This window comes from Periplaneta americana, chromosome 6 (genome assembly GCF_040183065.1).
Source record: "Periplaneta americana isolate PAMFEO1 chromosome 6, P.americana_PAMFEO1_priV1, whole genome shotgun sequence".
Lineage (NCBI taxonomy): Eukaryota > Metazoa > Arthropoda > Insecta > Blattodea > Blattidae > Periplaneta > Periplaneta americana.
The window spans coordinates 97,154,554-97,174,023 of NC_091122.1; the positions used below are offsets into that span (position 1 = coordinate 97,154,554).

Here is a 19,470-nt window from a genome sequence, read left to right on the forward strand (position 1 = left end):
TCTACGTCTCGGCCTCCCTAAAGGTCTTTTTCCCTCCGGTCTCCCAACTAACACTCTGTACGCATTTCTGGATTCGCCCATACGTGCTACATGCCCTGCCCATCTCAAACGTCTGGATTTAATATTCCTAATTATGTCAGGTGAAGAATACAATGCGTGCAATTCTGCATTGTGTAACTTTCTCCATTCTCCTGTAACTTCATCCCACTTAGCCCCAAATATTTCCCTAAGCACCTTATTCTCAAACACCCTTAACCTATGTTCCTCTCTCAAAGTGAGAGTCCAAGTTTCACAACCATACAGAACAACCGGTAATATAACTGTTTTATAAATTCTAACTTTCAGATTTTTGGACAGCAGACTGGATGATAAGAGCTTCTCAACCGAATAATAACACGCATTTCCCATATTTATTCTGCGTTTAATTTCCTCCCGAGTGTCATTTATATTTGTTACTGTTGCTCCAAGATATTTGAATTTTTCCACCTCTTCGAAGGATAAATCTCCAATTTTTATATTTCCATTTCTTACAATATATGGCGAGTCCTTGGCATCAACCCCTTTGATTTGATTACCCCCCCTTTGATTTGATTACCTGGTTGGGTTTTTCCGAGGTTTCCCCCACCAAAAGGCAAATGCCGGGTAATATTTTGGCGAATCCTCGGACCTCATCTCATCTCACTACATCTCGCCAAAATGTAAAAAAAAAATAAAAAATAAAAAAATAAATAAAAAAAAATAAAAAATAAAAAATTACACAAAATTGTAAAAATTGTAGAAAATTACTAAATTGTAAAACTATAAAAATTTGTAAAAATTATAATTGTAATATTGTAAAATGTTGACTTGTTCCACTTCTTAAAGCTTCATTGCTCATGTAAGATCTATGGAATAAAATAAATGAATGAAATGAATGAATATTCTGGTCACGAAACATAATCATATACTTTGTCTTTTCGGGATTTACTTCCAAACCGATCGCTTTACTTGCTTCAAGTAAAATTTCCGTGTTTTCCCTAATCGTTTGTGGATTTTCTCCTAACATATTCACGTCATCCGCATAGACAAGAAGCTGATGCAACCCGTTCAATTCCAAACCCTGCCTGTTATCCTGAACTTTCCTAATGGCATATTCTAAAGCGAAGTTAAAAAGTAAAGGTAATAGTGCATCTCCCTGCTTTAGCCCGCAGTGAATTGGAAAAGCATCAGATAGAATCTGACCTATACGGACTCTGCTGTATGTTTCACTGAGACACATTTTAATTAACCGAACTAGTTTCTTGGGAATACCAAATTCAATAAGAATATCATATAATACTTCCCTCTTAAACGAGTCATATGCCTTTTTGAAGTCTATGAATAACTGATGCACTGTACCCTTATACTCCCATTTTTTCTCCATTATCTGTCGAATACAAAAAATCTGATCAACAATCGATCTATTACGCCGAAAACCGCACTGATGATCCCCAATAATTTCATCTACGTACGGAGTTAATCTTCTCAAAAGGATATTCGACAAAATTTTGTACGACGTCAACAAAAGTGATATTCCTAGAAAGTTACCACAGTTGGTTTTGTCCCCCTTTTTAAAAATAGGTACAATTATGGACTCCTTCCATTGTTCTGGTACAATTTCCTTTTCCCAAATAGCAAGTACAAGTTTATAAATTTCGCTATATAATGCACTTCCACCCTCTTGTATTAATTCTGCTGGAATTTGATCGATACCTGGAGACTTGTACTTTTTCAGATTTTCTATCGCAATTTCGACTTCTGAAAGCGTGGGTTTGGGTATAAATGGCTCAGCAGTTTGTATTTCAATTTCGTCCCGATCATTTCTATTTGGCCTATGTACATTTAGTAGTTGCGCTATTCATTCACTCACTCACTCACTTACTCACTTACTCACTTACTTATTTACTTACTTACTTACTTACTTACTTACTTACTTACTTACTTACTTACTTACTTACTTACTTACTTACTTACTTACTTACTTACTTACTTACTTATTTATTTATTTATTTATTTATTTATTTATTTATTTATTTATTTATTTATTCTGAAGAGACAAAATGCACCACAATTCCTGGCAAAAAAATACAGCTTTAATTATGGGTAAAAAATGTATAACGACATGATTTCGAAGTATCTATAATAAAAAACTTCAACATTTAAATTTAAATTAAAAATAAAAGAAATATATAGAATGCACTATTTAAATTACTACTATATTTTTTACTGATTTACGTATTTTACTAATCTTATGGTTTGGTGATATTTCATTTTAATTCATTTTATTCTCAGTTTACTCTTTTATTATTAACTTAACCTAGAAAACTTTCAATCTGACTTCTTACTAATATTAAATTCTTACTAAATACAATACTCAAGTTATTTTCATTTTAAGTATAAAATTAACTGCCTTTCATGGAAATGATAAACTAAGCTACTTTATGTTCAATTTCCCTTCTCCCCGAACACGAGTTTTACTCCTATGGGGGTTAGGTTTATATTAAATAGAACATATTGTTATCTAAAAGTTATTTCTTTTTTTTTTATCAATCATATTATTCTTTTCCTCTTGAAGTGGGGAAAAACTAAACAATTTTTAATTCTCTCCAGACTGGATCAAGTTTTGGTCTAGATTACTCATTTTAAGTTAACGACAATGTTCTTGTTACACTTTTACAAATACAACAACTTAATACACTTAATAAAGTGATTCTTCTCTTAGCATAGCATGTTACTACTATACGTTAACTCAAAAATGACATAAATCAAACTGAAAAGAAAATAACAGCAGTTTATTTAAGTTAACAGCAATATTCTTGTCATGCTTTTAGAAGTAAAACAACTTAATACACTTAGGGTGATCACAATTCCTTTAAGTGAAAGTGGGACTTTAATCTCTTTCTTTAGGAAAAAGTGGGACCCCATGTTTCCCCCACCCCTAAAATTCAATATTTATTTGATTTAAATTTAATCATAATAAGATACACATACCACAATGAAACGTAAAAACACTAAAAGAAGAAACAAATGTTAATAATTTCAAACTATACTTGATAAGAATGGTATTATAGCAATAAGAATAAATTAAATACACTTTCAAATTTATTAATATTAACTCAAATCAGAAATTAGGCTTCTAAAGGGGTTTATTTACTTTCTTTACCCCAATTATACTTAGCAGAAGCTATTATTGCATTCAGTAACTCAAGTTTTGCAAACAAATATGAATAAAAATTATTGCAGTTACTGTATATTTGCTGAAGTTGAAACAAGTTAGCAAAATATACTTTATACTCCTTGCAGTAAACCTGTTTCTCTCATCTGTCCATTGTGATGACAGTAAACTGAAAACTATCTCAACATTTGTATTATGTGCTAGGATTGAAAGGAAATATTGAACTATGTTAAGTAATTCAGTGAACTGTTCAACACATGCATTGGCAAGAATTGAAGAAGCTACACTATTTTTCATGTGCCATAAACTGATTCCAGTGCTCACTGTCACATTCAATTTTTTATGACTGATTTAAGATGAATTATTTCATCAAACAATAAACTGTCATTCACAAATGTTTTTTTTTTTTCTTTTAGCCATATACGAGTATTTTCAACCATTGACCAATTTGGCGATTCTTTAAGCAACATATGACTTAAAAATTGTCATCATAAAATCGATAGCATAGAGAAATATCTACCATGTCGACAGTATGCAAGTACTGTATAATATGTAAAATTTATTGGCACACTTGTACAAAGTTTATAACGCCAAAAATCGGAACAAAAGCCTGTGATATCATACGTCCCCCTCCCCAACAATTACACATACAAACATGTCTGAACTTGTCTATTTCCTCTTCAATAACATCCCCACCCCCTGCGCTAAAAAAATTATTACGTCAGCAATAATGCCTGTATCACGTTATTATACTATGAAACTGCTTAAATTTAACTGATTGTATAAACAAGGATGCATTGTTGAAAATCAAATTGGATGTGTGTTTATTATATTATCGCTATGAATAGTAACCAGAAATATCAGTTACATTTCCAATATAATATATCGTCAACAATACTACTATTCAATCACTTTCCAGCATGTGCACTATATAACCTATTCACTAAAAAATTTTCCAATTGATGACTGATGCCTACAACTATTATAACAAAAGCCTCTCTAGCTTCTATGCAGTCGGTGCAGTCCCCATTTTCTATTCCAGACCCCCTGTCAATACAACCGACCATAGGCGTAGAGAGAACCGTTTCCTTTTGGGGGGGGGGGGGAGCAAAACCATAGAATCCCGATATAACGAGGTTACGGGGGATATCATTTACTTACTCCCCTGTTATAGCTTTACCGTGGTACAGTATATCGGAATATGATCACTTAATAAAAGTGTTTTTGGGGTGCATGTTTCTTATACTGTTACATCCATATCCACAATGTTTCGGACCGAGTTGTATAGGGCTTCAACTGTAGGTCTACTACAAATTATAATAGGGCACAACCATAGCCAGAGTTATGGCAGGGTATGTGGGAGCACTGCCCCCCCTCAATTTGTCTGAACTCTTTTTTTCCTATTAAAATTACAAAATATTGAATTCAAAAGATTTTTTTTGCTTTTGTTTATGAATGGGATACTATTTGTAAATGCTACCATCGTATCATCTTCCTGGAAAAGGCTGTTTTCACAAAAAAATCTTTGGACTGTGGTTGTTTTATGAAAACTACTGAAAATTTTCACTCCTTTAACATGGGACTATGGTGTTTTTTTTTTCACTAACACCTAATTCAGTAGATGGTCGCTGCTGACTTCTAACACAGGAGTACAGGCTGTTGCAAAAGAAACATTACAGTGCTTCCATTCCTCAAACGAGGTATAGAAATTCTTACACATTCAGAAATTTAAAATAAATATATAGTCTAGACACATGATCTGAAGACATTAATTCGTCAATTTACGCACAGAAACAAAAGCAAGAAAAGTCTTTTGCATTCAATATTTTCTAATGTTAATAGAAAAAAAAGAGTTCAGACAAATTCGGGGGGGGGGGCAGTGCCCCTCTATGCCCCACCATAACTCCGCCTATGCAACCGACAAACTGCCTTCCAACTGCGGGAACTCGACTGTGAAAGTATTTGCCCTCTCATGGCTGGTCGAGGGTGGTTCAACTTATCCCCCTGACACTAGCGCTGTCTGTTGGTCTAGTTATCTTAAAACGTCTTTGAAAGTACTATTGCAGTAGCTGTGGGAATCTAATGCACCATATCATCTTCTCCTAGAGATCAACTTTATGGGATCCACACAGCAAACATTTCATGAAGAAAGGAAATTCCTGAAGTTGACGCCGGAGCCTGAAATATGGAGTATGAAAATAGCTATTTAAGATCGTCAAATATTGTAGGCTTTTAGGCCAGTCTCAGAGGATTTAAAGATATCATAATCAAACAGAACAGAATAACAAAAACATTAAGACAATAAACTGCCGCACCTGATTGTGGCTCGGCCCCATGCGGCTTCGCCCCCTCAGACTCTGCTATGAATACACATCTCCAGAGAGTAACAAAAACAGTTCGCTCAATATCGCGCCATTTCCGAGAAAAGTCTCCCTTGACTCTTTGTTGATGAAGCAGCGCATTCCCAGATACCTTTTATTCAGTATAATAGCAACGTACAATATGTGAACTATCAACTGGGAATAAAATGACTGTCTTGAAAGAGACAGGTCACCCTTCATATATTATAGGTATGCGCAAGAGCGAAATTCATTATCACATAGGCCTATTATATTGAAAACTGCTCATCACAGGAAGATCATCATCATCATCATCATCATCATCATCATCACCCCACTTGTCATTATTCACTATTTTCTACTGGTAATAATAATTATAATTAATTCTCATCCCACTTCTTCTCCCCCCCTTGCCATCTCTTCCATCGTCATCCATCATCTTCATCCTCCTGTCCTCCTCCTCGTTACATCATTACCATCATCACCATTTCCTGATCATCATTATAATCATCACCCTAATCCTTGTCCTCATTTTAGCATCACCACCAACAACTCTCATCCTCATCACAATTACCAATATCATCATCCACGTTCTTTACCATATAAATTATTTTAGGAATAGGTCTACCAGTATCGTAATAGTTTCCAATAGCATCACATATTAGGGCAATTCTCTGTGTAACGCATGGGACATTCGGAAGCATGTTTATAGTTTTGGTACACACAAATTAATAGCAGATAACTGTAAAGGGAATATCTTGTATACTTTTGACCTCTTATATAACCACGCAAAAAGGAAAGACTCAATGCAGTAGGCTAATATTGTACGAATAGAAAAGTCATGTGATGCACGGGACACGCAAAAATTACATAATTACATTTTTTTATATTGCTGATTCATTTTCTGTGCTGTATACAATTAAAGACAATTTTAAATCATGTGATCCTCAACAGAAATAGTTGAATAATATGAATAATAATAATATAACTCCTAGAGTAAAATAATTTCTTTATACTGTGATGCACAAGACATGATGAATGTGATGCATGGGACATGACTAGGGATCGGATTTGTAGGTTTTTAATTATGTTTTTCCTTGCTTCTGAACTCCTAATTTCCTCAATACTGTTCCGAATCATGATCGCAGGCGTCGGAAATGTGAACTCTGTTGAACCTACAAAAAATCTAAATTGGACCTTAGTACCTAAAAAAAAACCTAAATCGTTAATAAGCGTTATCCTGTATTTACTGCGTTATATATTGATTTTTTTTTATTTTGAGGGAAATAGCAGTACATTGAGAGAGAGAGAGAGAGAGAGAGAGAGAGAGAGAGAGAGAGAAGGAGGGGGCAAGAACACTCTCGACGTGGAGGAGGCTGCCTCAATCCCTAAGGCTATAATCTTGCAAGATAGCTTACTTTTAAACACCACAGATTTCTACATTCCACAGCATGACTAGAGTAAGGCAAACGATTTAAATAGAATTAAGACTGTATGGTCCGTCCCAGGAATATATGTGGAGTAGAAACACGAAACAAGACTTCAGCGCAAGTAGTATATGGGAGGGCTAGGGCCAATGACTGCTCTGAAGGAAGGTACTGCTAGAACGAAGCGAGCAATCGCTTGCAGGAGGGGATAAATTTATATCTGAACTCTACTCCACCTTCTACTACGAGCATCTTACCCCTTAGCGGACTCGAGCTGATACTGCCCGCAATACATTCCGGCACAGATAGACTCCGCACCCATATGCGCGAAGTTGCTTCACAGAATCCTAGGACGGACCAAAGTATGTGTTGAAAGCTGCTTCATATGGCGGTTGGAACTGTATTTCTCAATGCTAAGATCCGAGATGCTACTAAAATTCAGCATGAACATTCATCATACAATTCTCCTCTCTTATTCTAGAACAATGGGTATTGTTATCATAAAATGATATCAATATTCAGGTGAAGATATTGTAGGCTACTTAGTATCTGTTGTGATAAAGTCTGGCAACAATTGGCATTGGCCCAGCGAAGAATACACGATTTTTTTTATATAAATGTAATGACATTAGTTATGAATATTTATCCATCAGAACTTATAAATGCAAGTACAAGAGGTTCCCAGTTCCACTTGAATGACTTAATACACTGAAAAACAGTTTTCGTGATGCACAGGATAAACTTACGTTTTGGATATAAACTCAAAATGAGTTAATGATATTGTGGCGCCATTCCGGAATGTTTTGGTTGCGTCAGGGAGTTGCGCGCGCATCTAGCAAGAGGAGGTGCGGGGAAACTAGAAACCTCTGAAGCTAGCCGCGGTAAGGAGCGAGGGGAGAAGGCTAAGGTGACGGCGCGGAGCGGAGAGAGCAAGGAAAACATCTAGAAGCGTATTTCTCTCGAAGGTTCTGAAAGCCACGCGAATCGAAGATTCTGGAAAAGTTACGGTGTAATAAATAACACCGTGAGTGGCCGACAGGGAGTCAGTCAGTCTTCTGATCTTGTCTTTTTTTTTAGTTGGTTATTTAACGACGCTGTATCAACTACGAGGTTGTTTAGCGTCGATGAGGTTGGTGATAGCGAAATGGTATTTGGCGAGATGAGGCCGAGAATTCGCCATAGATTACCTGGCATTCACCTTACGGTGAACTCAACCAGGTAACACTGGCCAACAAAAAAACAATTTTTGAATGTTTCTTGGACTTCATGAGTCAATTCTAACTAATTTTGGGTTGAGAAAAACGAATATGACAATGAAAATTTTTTCTTAGCCCTAGTTTCTGTGATACACAATAGGTGGAAGTATTTCAGTTTAACGGATTAAGAGAAAACGATACACTTTAATTACATATGCCAACAACATCGAAAGTGCATTTATTTTTTTTTTTTAATGGCAGTTACATTCTAAGAGTTCTAAATTTATGGACGAATACCTGGCAGATGTTTGGGTCTGAAGAGAATCATGTGTGGCTTCATGAGATCGTCGTCTTTTAGCTTGCCTCTTGTAAGTGAATTCCGGAGCATCCCTACGCAAAGACAGCAGTAATCCGCAAGCATTGTTTCATTCCAGTGGCACTGATATCTTTGTTCCATAACAGAAATATCGTGATGGAACCTTCCTCCGTGTTCATCACTGAAAGCTCCACAACTAGGAGAGGAAAAGTCTAGGTGGGAGTGGAGAAAATGGATTTTAAGGGACATTTTGCATCCGAGTTGATGGTATTTTTGCAGGAGCACTGTCACCAACTGAGTGTAGTTATCATCTCTTTTGTTGCCTAAAAATCCATGAAGACTTCCCAAACTTCCTTTCCTTTCCCCACCAAAACTTGGCCAAATGCAGGATCCTTTACAAGTTCTCGAATTAGTGGCCCGACAAAAATACCTTCCTTGACTTTGGCATCACTTAATTTCGGAAATTTCTCTCTTACGTACTTAAAGGCCTGTCCTTCTTGGTTCATACCTATGACAAAATATTTTATCAAACTCAGCTTAATATGCAAGGATGGAAGAAGAACATCTTTTGGTTCCACAAGAAGCTCGGCAACAACATTTTTCTCGCTAGGGTTATGATTTCTTGCAGGCCAGTCTGCCTGAATATAATGTAATTTCCTATACCTGCTGTCCCACATACATAAAAAGCAGCAATATTTTGTGTACCCCAGTTGCATTCCTAAGAGTTCAGCAATGAGTTTTAGATCACCACAGATTTTCCACTTATGTTAATGATATTCGATTGAGTCGAAGAGGGCTGTCATATTTGCATAAGTCTCCTTCATGTGAACTCCATGACCAACAGGAATAGAAGGAAGACGGTTGCCATTGTGAATAATACAGCTTTCAAATTAAGCTTGGAGGAGTCTATGAATAGTCTCCATTCAGTTGGATCATGGTTCAAATTCAAACATTTCATCAAGCCATTAATGTCGCAGCAAACAAGATTGTTTTTCTTCTAAAAAAAAGGGAAGCAGATCCCTGTGACGTTGTCTGTACTGTGAGACTCTGACATCACGTTCGAGAAGATTCCATTGCTGTAGTCTAGGCCCTAGAATTTCTGCCTTCTCCTTTGACAGGTCAAGGTCTCTAATGAGATCACTCAATTCCGCTTGACTCAGTCTGTGCGGTTTATCATCGTTTTTCCTCAAAATCAGAGTCCTGGGATGTGGAATGCTTGTTGGGTTCTTCTTCTTGTTCCACACTGTCTTCATTTTCTACTTCAAACACACAATTTTCGTGGCATTTTTACAAATTTTACGCTTTAAAAACGCTTTCCAAACCAGAAATTCTGCATTAATTACAGCAGAAACAATATGAAATTCACAGTGACAGCAACAATATCTATGTTTGTAACTTACAAACAGCTGAAGAACATTTGTTTTGTTATTTGACAGGTGTGCCAACTCCCAAAATAAAATTTCCCCCAGATTTCCCCCAAACTGAAAATGTTGACTCTAAAAAATGAAATGTCACTTTATCTCCAAAGCAAGAGCTAATCTGTCAATTTTATGGTGATTTTTGAATTCAACAGGTGGAAATACTTCAGAATTAGCTATTTTTGAGCAAGAAACATTTTCATTGTTGACCAGTGTAATCAGCCCAAGCTGGGATCGAACCCGCGCTCGAGCGCAACTTCAGATAGGCAGGCAAGTGCCTTAACCGACTGAGCCACGCCGGTGGCTTTCAAGTCTTGACTTGGACAGCAGCGAGCAAGGGGGACCTGAATTCGACGTGCAGTGAACTTAAACAGGGAGCTAAGTGAACTAGATGAACTAGCCAAGGCAAGCGAACTGTGAACTGACAGTTCTGTTCTGCACATAGTGCATTGTGAACCTTAATTGAAATTAGGAGTACATTGTTGTTCTTCTCTATAATACACGTCATGTAGAGTGCAATAACGACTTTTGTGCTGCTGTGTTGAGTGGAATAACCATTGTCGTAGGGTGAATTATTAAACGTAAAAGTCGCATTGTTATCGGGTGCGTGGTAGTTAAAGCAGAATGAAAGTTACAATATCTAAATATCTCTACCTTTGAAATGTCTTCAAAATTTAAATTCGGAAGAAAAATACTGTATTTACTTATCACAATATAAAAAAAGTGTGTTAAATGTGATGCACGGGTACATGCTTATCTAAATTATTTTGGAGTTGCAAATATATTTACTTCTGAAATATGCAATATTAACCACTGTTTGAGAGAGATCATAAGGTTTATAAACCAATTAGAAAAACATAAATTTACGGTAGTTGTTTATATGAAATATCTATTCCTATTTATTATTAACTACCCCAGTTTTAAGGTTTCTTGAACATTAAACTTTTGTGCCATTTTAATTCTACGCTTTGGGTTTAAGCATTCAAATATCTGCTTAAAACTTCAATGTTATACTGTTTATACAAGCTTTTTAAGATATGTAGAATGTAATTTGAAAATTATTACTTTTAAAAAGTGACTCTGTGATTTCATATTCCAGAAAACTGACCATTAGCTTATGTGTCTATAACATGTTCAAACACTTAGATACAACTTACTATAAACAATGTGTACACCTAGAAGAGATGTAAACTGAAGAAACTAACAGAGACTTCATAAGTCAGCAATGAAGCCTGGCCGGAACAATTGTAACAACTGAACTGACCAGGCTGTACTAGGAAAATGGATTATACATATTATGATAATTGTCCGTTTCTTTCAGTATCTGATGATGATAATGATGGTGATAATGCCGGAGAAATGAGGCCGAGGATCGAATACCGAAAGTTATTGAGCATATACTCAAAGAGTTGAGGAAAAAACCGGAAAAACCGCTTTAATAGATAAACAGTGCTACTGATAAGTCGCAAATAAAACGATTTCGTTTTAATAATAATAATAATAATAATAATAATAATAATAATAATAATAATTAATAATAATAACAAAAATTATAAAACGTGTAAATACATCGATATTCCCGAACTTTCAGACGGGTGGAACCTTAATCATCCATCACCTACGTCCTACTCTAACTTATCTCATCATTACCAAACTATTCACTATCCACTTCTACCTCATCCTCCTACTAATACATCAGTCTTATCATGCTCCTCCTCAGCACAATATATAATCACCATCGTTCATCACTCTCACTATTCCTTTTCCCTCTTCTTCATCACAATTACTATTCTTACAATCCTCTTCATCATCCATCGTCAATTTCATCATCATAACATTATTTTCGTCATTCATCACACCCACTTTCCATCATTTACATCCTTCACCTCGTCATCACAAATCATTTCAATCACTGTCATTTTCATTTAAAATTTTCATCGTCATTGTCCATCTCAACATCCATAATTTCCATTTTCCTTTCCATAAAAATACACCACTTCCATAATATTCTTACACAATGACCATCATTTCGATTCTCCTCCTCATTTACCATTCTCACGTTTCCCATCAATCTCTTCTCCAACACAACACTTCATTATCCATAATTAGCCTCATTACTCATCATCTAACTTGTAAGCATCGGTTGTCCATTACGTGATTCGCGATTCACTCTGTAGTCACTATGCAACCCGCAATGTAACTTCTCCTCAACCCTTCTGCGTCCCTGTGAAGCTCAGGTATGCATCATCCCTTGCTTACTATTACTCGAACACAAACGCAGTGGCAGCACATTAAAGTATGACCCGTTAAAGCCCTTAACCTCTTACATAAACATTTAAACAGAATGGGAAGAAAGTTTTTCTGCAGTGCAGATCATGCATTCCATGAGTAAATGAGCTGAGTGGATAAAATTTTGAAACTGGAAAATTACTGTTATAAACAACTTCAGTTCCTTAATAAAGTATTAGAATTTCATAAAGAACAAAAAATATATTTTTTAGATTTGTATTTTCGCTATTTTTCGCCATCAACTTAGTGCAATTTCTCTTTGTTTGCACCAAGTAAATTTTGGATTGCTGGGCTGCCCACGATTATTTCATGATTACTAAGGAATCACCTGACTGGAACCCTTAATTGTTGAAGAACAAGACTTCTAAAAAATCTGAAAACACTTACAGGTTTCTTAAATATTTAATCGTGCATTAGTTTTGTTTATGAGCACTATTTTGAAGATAGTAAAATAATACTTCAGATTCATTGTGTCACTGACAGAAGCTATCTAATGATTCTTTTCATATTTCAATTGACTTTGTTTATATTTTGAACAATGTGAAGGATGTGACACTATATACAGCAAGCTCTCCCCACTCTCACTGAAGAAACAAAACAAATAATCCATTATTTTTATCTGAAAAATATTAGTGTTCAATCCGGAGTACCTACATGACGTGTAAAATACAATTGTCAAGAAGTTAAGTCATTAAGTCCATAAAGAATCCTGTAGCAGGGAAACATAACCTTTATCAGAAAAGATACATGATGCTCATTGTCAAAGAAGATTTTGAAGTTTTTAAGCAGGAAACAGGAATAGCTAAGAAAAGTGTTATTTTAATCAGCTTCGTCCAAAATATGTGCTGCCTGTTTCATAATGTATGTGTGTGCCAGTATCATCCTAATTTGACTGTGCAAAGAAAGAAATTAAAGGAATCTCAGTTATTTTATCAATAAATAATCAACATTGCAAAATCAACAAATACTCTCTGAGCAGTAGTTCACTATGTCAGATATATCAAAGGTTCAATTCAGCAACTTTTTCTGACTATACAACACACATCGTCTGTTATGGTAACAGGCAATAAAAATTGTGTTTTGTTTGAAGTTCACATAACAAAAGAGTACAATAAAAGATAAGGTACATCCATTATATTCTGATACAGCGTCGTTAAATAACCAACTAAAAAAATCCCTTATAATCTTTGTTTAGTTTGATTAAACTGTATCAATACTTAATGTAGATAGTCATTTCTTTCTCATTTTAAATCCATATTTGACTTCATATGTTGATAAAAAATATGTATATAGGCCTAATATATTTACATATTTCATACATTTTAATCCATGTAAGTAAATCCGTTCCCTGACTATTACCGTCACTTTCCCCCAAAATCATAATACTCGTACATCACTCTCAATCTTTATCCTTCTTATCCTCCTTCTCATAGTCTATCATTACCATCACTATCACTATCAAAATACATCATTTCCAATCATCCTCCTCATCCATAGTTCTCATCATCCATCATTACCGCCATTATCTCACCTAATGCATCATTCTCAATCCTCCTCCTCATCCATCATTCTCATCATCCATCATTACTGTCACTATTTCACCTAATACATCATTCTCAATCATCCTCCTCATCCATCGTTTTCATCACCCATCATTACCATCACTATCACTATCAAAATACATCATTTCCAATCATCCTCCTCATCCATCTTTCTCATCATCCATCATTACCGCCATTATCTCACCTAATAGGCATCATTCTCAATCATCCTCCTCATCCATCGTTCTCATCATCCATAATTACTGTCACTATTTCACCTAATACATCATTCTCAATCATCCTCCTCATCCATCGTTTTCATCACCCATCATTACCATCACTATCACTATCAAAATACATCACTTCCAATCATCCTTCTCATCCATCATTCTCATCATCCATCATTACCATCACTATCACTATCTCAAAATACATCATTTCCAATCATCCTCCTCATCCATAGTTTTCATCATCCATCATTACCATCACTATCACTATCAAAATACATCATTTCCAATCATCCTCATCCATCGTTTTCATCATCCATCATTACCATCACTATCACTATCAAAATACATCATTTCCAATCATCCTCCTCATCCATCGTTTTCATCATCCATCATTACCATCACTATCACTATCAAAATACATCATTTCCAATCATCCTCCTCATCCATAGTTTTCATCATCCATCATTACCATCACTATCAAAATACACAATTTCCAATCATCCTCCTCATCCATCATTACCATCAATATCCCACCGTCGACCTGGTTGGCAAGTTGGTATAGCGCTGGCCTTCTATGCCCAAGGTCGCGGGTTCGATCCCGGGCCAGGTCGATGGCATTTAAGTGTGCTTAAATGCGACAGGCTCATGTCAGTAGATTTACTGGCATGTAAAAGAACTCCTGCGGGACAAAATTCCGGCACATCCGGCGACGCTGATATAACCTCTGCAGTTGCGAGCGTCGTTAAATAAAACATAACATTTAACATTCCACCATTACCATCACTATCACTATCAAAATACATCATTTCCAATCATCCTCCTCATCCATCGTTCTCATCATCCATCATTACCATCACTATCACTATCAAAATACATCATTTCCAATCATCCTCCTCATCCATCGTTTTCATTATCCATCATTACCATCACTATCACTATCAAAATACATCATTTCCAATCATCCTTCTCATCCATCATTCTCATCATCCATCATTACCATCACTATCACTATCAAAATACATCATTTCCAATCATCCTCCTCATCCATAGTTTTCATCATCCATCATTACCATCACTATCAAAATACACCATTTCCAATCATCCTCCTCATCCATAGCTTTCATCATCCATCATTACCATCACTATCACTATCAAAATACATCATTTCCAATCATCCTCCTCATCCATCGTTTTCATCATCCATCATTACCATCACTATCACTATCAAAATACATCATTTCCAATCATCCTCCTCATCCATAGTTTTCATCATCCATCATTACCATCACTATCACTATCAAAATACATCATTTCCAATCATTCTCATCATCCATCATTACCGTCATTATCTCATCTAATACATCATTCTCAATCATCCTCCTCATCCATTATTACCATCAATATCCCACCTAATATATCATTCTCAAACATCCATCATTACCATCACTATCCCACCTAATACATAATTCTCATCATTCATCATTACCATCAATATCCCACCTAATACATCATTCTCAAACATCCATCATTACTATCACTATCCCACTTAATACATCGTTCTCAAACATTCATCACTGCCATCACTATCCCACCTAATACATCTTTCTCAAACATCCATCATTAGCACCACTATCCCACCTAATAGATCACTCTCAAGCATCCATCATTACGTCCACACCTGTGGAGTAACAGTCAGCACGTCTGGCCGCGAAACCAGGTGGCCCGGGTTCGAATCCCGGTCGGGGCAAGTTGCCTAGTTGAGGTTTTTTCCGGGGTTTTCCCTCAACCCAATACGAGCAAATGCTGGGTAACATTCGGTGCTGGACCCCGGACTCATTTCACCGGCATTATCACCTTCATTTCATTCAGACGCTAAATAACCTAGATGTTGATACACCATCGTAAAATAACCCAATAAAAAAAATCCATCATTACCATCACTATACCACCTAATATATCATTCTCAAACATCCATCATTACAATCACTATCCCACCTAATACATCATTCTCAAACATCCATCATTACCATCACCATCCCACCTAATACATCATTCTCATCATTATCCCACCTAATACATCATTCTCATCATCCATCATTACCGTCACTATCCCACCTAAGAGATCATTCTCAAACATCCATCATTACATCACTATTCCACCCAATACATCATTCTCAAACATCCTTCATTACCATCACTATCCCACCTAATATATCATTCTCAAACATCCATCATTACCATCACTATCCCACCTAATATATCATTCTCAAACATCCATCATTACAATCACTATCCCACCTAATACATCATTCTCAAACATCCATCATTACCATCACTATCCCACCTAATATATCATTCTCAAACATCCATCATTACCATCACTATCCCACCTAATACATCATTCTCATCATCCATCATTATCATCATTATCCCACCTAATACATCATTCTCATCATCCATCATTACCGTCACTATCCCACCTAAGAGATCATTCTCAAACATCCATCATTACATCACTATTCCACCCAATACATCATTCTCAAACATCCTTCATTACCATCACTATCCCACCTAATGTATCATTCTCAATTATCCTCCTCTTCATCCATCATTACCATCACTATCCCACCTAATGTATCATTCTCAATTATCCTCCTCTTCATCCATCATTCTCATCTTCCTCCTTCTCATTGTCCATCACTACCGTCGCTATCCCCAACATCATACATCATTCTCACTCATCCTCATCATTATCCATCATACTTCATATCATCCTCTTCATCACCCATAATTCTCAATATTTTCGTCATCTTTCTTCTCTTCCCCTTTCTTTCATCTTCACTGTTTCCTCCTCGTTGTAACAACAACAATAAGCCTAATAATAACAATAATAATAATAATAATAATAATAATAATAGCCCTAATTATAATAAACTTCCAGCTCTTCAGTTGCTGATTCTGATGGTATATCACAAAGGGAGAATTGAGTTTTTCTTTCCTCGTCTGAATCTATCTTATCGAAACTCACAACGAAAAAATTCGATATCTGTATTTCTCTTATATCAGTTTAGTGTTGTAGTTTTCATTTCCTTCTTGTCTTATTTGCTCCTTAGAATCTCATTATATTAGGTAGATTTCCTTAATTATTTTGACAGTCTACACTAAACCACATAATATATTATAATATATAATTATTATCTTCATCCAAAATTACGTTTCTTGCAATATAGTATGTCTGCAATATTTCTTTAGGTACTGTAAGACATTTGTTGTTACCAGTAAGAGAAATTCTGACATTTTTCTCTAAGTTATTTTACCATTACCATTTTTACCATTGTAGATAAAATTTCTTCCTGTTTCCAAATCCGAATTCCAAATTCTATGTCAGCAGTGAATGGACCAGAAATACCTGTAATGTATTTTTTCTTGCTCTTATGAGCCTACGTATTTGCTGGTGATTCTTGTTTACCACATACTATACAATATAGCAGTGATGTATTAGCCTATAATAAATTATTTATGTGTTATTTTTTATGTTCTTTAATTTGCCAGTTCTGAAACACTGGTTAAATACATAGCTGTTATATGGATGATAAATACCTACATGACGTGTAAAATATACAGTTATTATATGGATGATGAGTACTTACATGACGTGTAAAATACGTGCAGTTGTTACATGGATGATTAATATCTATTACATGAAGTGTAAAATACACAGTTGTTATATGGATGACGAATACCTACATGAAGTGTAAAAGTGTAAATACACTGTACGACTGATTAGTTTGGAGATAAGAATCTTCCTCCTAGCTAAGTGATATATGTTCTGAATATTTATTGCTTTTTCAATAGCTTATAGTAACTTATCTAGGTAAAATGAAATGAGCTAAGTGCTGGACAAGACACGATCCCTGCTACCAAATGCACTACAAGATTTATTGTAATTTCCTTCACTTCCACACACTTGTTGATTTCCTCACCTAATTCTCTGTGGGTCTACGGTATAGATCGACTAGTTAATTTTTTGTGGAAATGTGTCATCTGTCCGAATTCTTAGCTATGTAATTTGTTCACTTGGTTCCATTACAATAAATTTTGTATTATTTCGTAAATTTTACATTAAAAAGTTTATCATCATCATCATCATCATCATCATCATCATCATCATCATCATCATCATCATCTTGGCTGAATATCTCAGATTTGTTTCCTGAACAAGAAAAAACATGGGATAATAATGAACCTGGAAGAGGCTTCATTAGGTGGTGACTCTTTGGAAACAAATTTTTTAACAATTGTTTTTGTGGTGGTGGTGGTGGTGGTGGTGGTGGTGGTGGTGTTGGTCACTATTACTACCATAATTCACAGCAATCACACTCTTCAGTTAAAACTCAATTGATGTTCTCAAACAGCATTTTGTTTTAAATCTGCTTAAACTGTACTGATTAGGCAAGTGTTAGTTCCGGCAGTTATATCTGAGGACACTTCAATTTAATGTATTTTATGGAGCTGCCATTCATCTTTTCGATGATACGTTGCAGAAAGAACTTGCATGCATTCTGTCAATAACATTCCATGGCTGACTAACCTCACACCCGGTAAAGCTTGTTTGGACCTATGTTTGTACTTCTGTCAGTCGATATATACAACTCTCAATGGTGCTTTTCGCACAACGTATAACACAGACAACTGCAGACACAAATATATTTCATTCCATGGCACTTAACAATGGTGGGGATAGCAATTATTTAGCCTCTGACAGTCGTCATGGTTGACTGAAATTTATCCGAAATTTTCTGTTATTTAACTGTCTGGGGTTCCAAAGTACTATAAAGTTTCATTAACCACATTATAGGATGCACATTACAACAATGGACAACAACAATGACATGTACTGAGACACTAACAATAATATTACAGATGTAGCAACCTAACCTCACTGTGATGGGCGTGTCCCTTACCTCGACGAAGTTGTCGCCCACGAAGCGCTGGACAAGAGCCGTCTTGCCGCACCGGGTGTCCCCCACAAGCACCACTTTGCACTCCACGTCCTCCAGCTCCTCAGCGGCAGCAGGAGCGTCCATCTTCTGCAAGGTACTGATACCTTCCGATACTGACCGGGCTACGGCAGAAGAGCGGTCTCCATGTGCTGCACCCTGCCGCGCGATCTCTGTACCAAATATTGCAATGCCATCTTGAGTTGATTTCATTAACGACTTCAAACTGCATTACCATCATGTTCCACCAGGGAGGAGAGAAAATATCTTCTCTCAGCTCTACCACACACATAATTTTATTATATTATTCATTCATTACTCACTATTCGCACTAGATGGCCTAGGCCTAGACAAATTCTTGCCTATGTACCAAGAGGAAAGAGAAATTTGAGAAGACCACGAAAACGCGGGCATGAGACCGTAACGAATCCCCTAGATCCTAGAGGGTCCAACACCAAATACCGGTACTGTTTTGCTAACACGTGAAGGACATGATAATGATTCATTAGTCACTGATACAG

At 36.0% G+C, this 19,470-nt stretch overlaps 1 protein-coding gene across 1 annotated transcript in view; it reads right to left on the bottom strand.

Moving 5' to 3' along the window:
- Positions 1 to 19,106, bottom strand: part of LOC138701523 (rho-related GTP-binding protein RhoE-like) — a 180,017-nt gene extending 160,911 nt beyond the window's left edge. The window contains exon 1 of the mRNA XM_069828500.1: positions 18,914 to 19,106. Coding sequence (XP_069684601.1) covers positions 18,914 to 19,036 — 123 coding nt within the window. The 5' untranslated portion in view covers positions 19,037 to 19,106. The remainder of the gene's footprint in view (positions 1 to 18,913) is intronic.
- Between the last annotated feature and the right edge of the window lie 364 nt (positions 19,107 to 19,470).